The 2,709-nt window shown below is 33.3% G+C and overlaps 1 protein-coding gene across 2 annotated transcripts in view; it reads left to right on the top strand.

Annotated features, from left to right (window-relative positions):
- The window catches only part of gpbp1l1 (GC-rich promoter binding protein 1-like 1), a 30,979-nt gene that overhangs the window by 11,357 nt on the left and 16,913 nt on the right, over window positions 1–2,709 (top strand). For both annotated transcript variants that reach the window (XM_014023861.1, XM_014023860.1), the window contains one exon: window positions 1,338–1,452. In XM_014023861.1, coding sequence (XP_013879315.1) covers window positions 1,393–1,452 — 60 coding nt within the window. In that variant the 5' untranslated portion in view covers window positions 1,338–1,392. The remainder of the gene's footprint in view (window positions 1–1,337; window positions 1,453–2,709) is intronic.

Raw genomic sequence — 2,709 nt, 5'->3', positions numbered from 1 at the left:
GCTTACAGCACATCATGGTCTGTAACTTCACCTGTAAAATGACAACAAAAGTTGGGAGAAAGTAGTAAAGTCCAATTTGGGTTTTATTTGAATATGACTGTGAGAAAATTAAAAGCGTCTTGTTGTGGAAACAGGTAATAGAACAGGTGGAATACTTCTCAAGGGACTAATTAACTGATTTCTTGACAAGCAGCTTCTCTTAGTAGCTCCCATGAAAAACAAGCTGCAGTCCAGCCAGGTAGCACCAGGATCTAAACAACTATTGTTACCTTCTTAAAACAATTGTCCATGTCCTTTGATGGCATGTCTGAATTACAGGATTATTTTAGGAAGGCTTTTTATAACGGACTGCTTTGACTGATGATCAAAAATCTGTTGGTTTGTTAACTTGCAGGATCACTTCAAGATGGAGGATACATTGGCAAATATGTTTATTCAAACTACAACAAACCCCACTAATACTAGAACTAATTAAAACTAAACTAAACCAAGCATTAAAAAGGAATAATAACTAATAAAAACGAGCAAATCCATGCTAAAAACTAATTACAACTTACCGAGTTAAAAGAAAAACTGTTACAACTAAATAAAACTAAACTATAAAGCTCTGATGCACCCTTCTATCATCAGAGAGGCAGCCTTTTAAAGCGCATGCTCACAACAGGCCACAGAACAGTTCGCTGCTTTGTCTCAGACTGTTTGAAATGATCGTTGGTTCAAAGACGACTGCAGCTCTTCTGGATGTGGTTTCTTTTTATTGTGTGATAGAGCTTTAAGCAGGATGGATGACGGTGAACTGTAAGCTCAAACAAAACAACCTACAGATTCTTCTAATCTGTTGTTGAGATTATAAGATAGAGATGATAGTTCAAAGGCTTCACAGTATTTYATTGATGAACATTATTCTGAAATAATTCCACTTGTGTTTCTCAGACTGTTTTTACTTCAGGCAGATTATTTTAAACTCTTTTTATACCCAGGCCTCTTTTCAGCCTGTTGACACTTTAATTCTTTATAAAATTCTGGTTCTTATTTGTAGCTCTCTAATTTTGAGTTTTTCCTCTTTAAACTTTTGAGATGTGTTACTGCCATAAAATAACAAGAATCTTCCCATCCCCATAAATGATATCATTTCTTAATTTAAATATTTAATATATTTACTCTGTTCTATTGTGAATATAATGTGGGTTTYTGAAAGTCATTGCATTCTGCCTAACTTTGTTTGATAGTTGTGGTTGTAGAAACTGAAAAACCTTGAGTCTGGTTTCATTTTTCTGATCTGTAAAGAGTTAAATTTAAATATTACTGATGTTGCTGTTTTTTTTAATCTGTTTTAGATCCTGGCCATGAGGTTTGATGCCTCGATCCACTGACCGGAAACACTGGACCTAAATGGCGCAGCATGACTTTGTTCCTGCCTGGCTTAACTTCTCCACACCCCAGCCTGCCAAGGTACGGGAGCATTATTATAGTATTTATTCATTTCATTTTAAAAAAACAAAACGCAAAACATTACATACAACAAATCAAATACAATGAAAGAGCAGCAGAAGGAAAAAATCTTATATCTGCTCCTATTTACAAAAAAATCTATTAATTTCAAACAACAATAAACCAAATAATAAAACAAAACGAAAAATTCAACTCCTCAAACAGTAACTCATACAAATACAAATTAAACAATTTCATATTTCTGTAATTGATCCAATGCTTTTATAAACATTTTCCAGATTATTCTACAGTCTTATACCTTTTACTGAAGTGCATCTGTCCTTCAAATTTGTTCAGATTTTTGGTTTAACAAACATCCCTGGACAGGTCAGCAGACAATAAGACATTTGTTGCTTTAAAMGCCCTGTCACACTCTGACATTTTAGACAACTTATGAAAAGTTTGTCCAACAGGTCGAAGTTGGAATTTTAAAATTTTCTACTGGAAGCATCTTATCTGTATCTTTATGGTGAGGAACGTCTGCAGGGATCCACTGAAAGGTGTCCGCTACAACAGTTTATTTTAATGTTTTAGGATAGATGCAAAGGTTTTTCTCATTTCAGTGTTTCCCTCAGAGTATTGACTCTGGGAAGGTGGGGCTTTTGAACACAGAATGATGATCAACAGAAATATTATTAGTATTTATTAGAAGTGTGCAGCTTTTTTTCCTTTTTAATTACAGAAAATGAAAAAATCAGCTATTTCAATTGCATTAGCTGAATCTTAAATAAATAAATAAAAACTAATATCTAGTCATAAACCAATTTAAAGCACTGCATTTAGGTTTTACTTTTCTATTCGGTGTTACAGAAATGGCTGGTTACACCATGGCTCCACCACTGATTATAGCGATGAGTTTTGTCTTTCCAGTTGTGCTAAGCTTGATTATATTTAAAGCCAAACTGTGACGGAGCATTACAGTCATAAATGTTGTTGAATAAATAATCAAATATGAAAAATAAAAAGTATTAAATGACTGCATGAGCTGAAACCCTGTATATAATCCCATATTAACGGAGAAATCTATCAGACTGGCAAATTAAAAAAGGCATTCTTAAGTTATTTTGAGTTGTAAAAAAAACCTCCCTGTAATAAAAAATTTAAAATATAAAATTAAAGCACATGCTGGTGGTAATGTGGTGGTGTAATATGATCAGTTGAAGAAAAATATTTTCTTTAAAGGGATCCATGATTAGTTGTAACATTAGACTTTATTTG

This window comes from Austrofundulus limnaeus, unplaced genomic scaffold, assembly GCF_001266775.1.
Source record: "Austrofundulus limnaeus strain Quisiro unplaced genomic scaffold, Austrofundulus_limnaeus-1.0 Scaffold393, whole genome shotgun sequence".
Classification (NCBI taxonomy): domain Eukaryota; kingdom Metazoa; phylum Chordata; class Actinopteri; order Cyprinodontiformes; family Rivulidae; genus Austrofundulus; species Austrofundulus limnaeus.
This window is presented reverse-complemented; position numbering and strand designations above follow the sequence as displayed.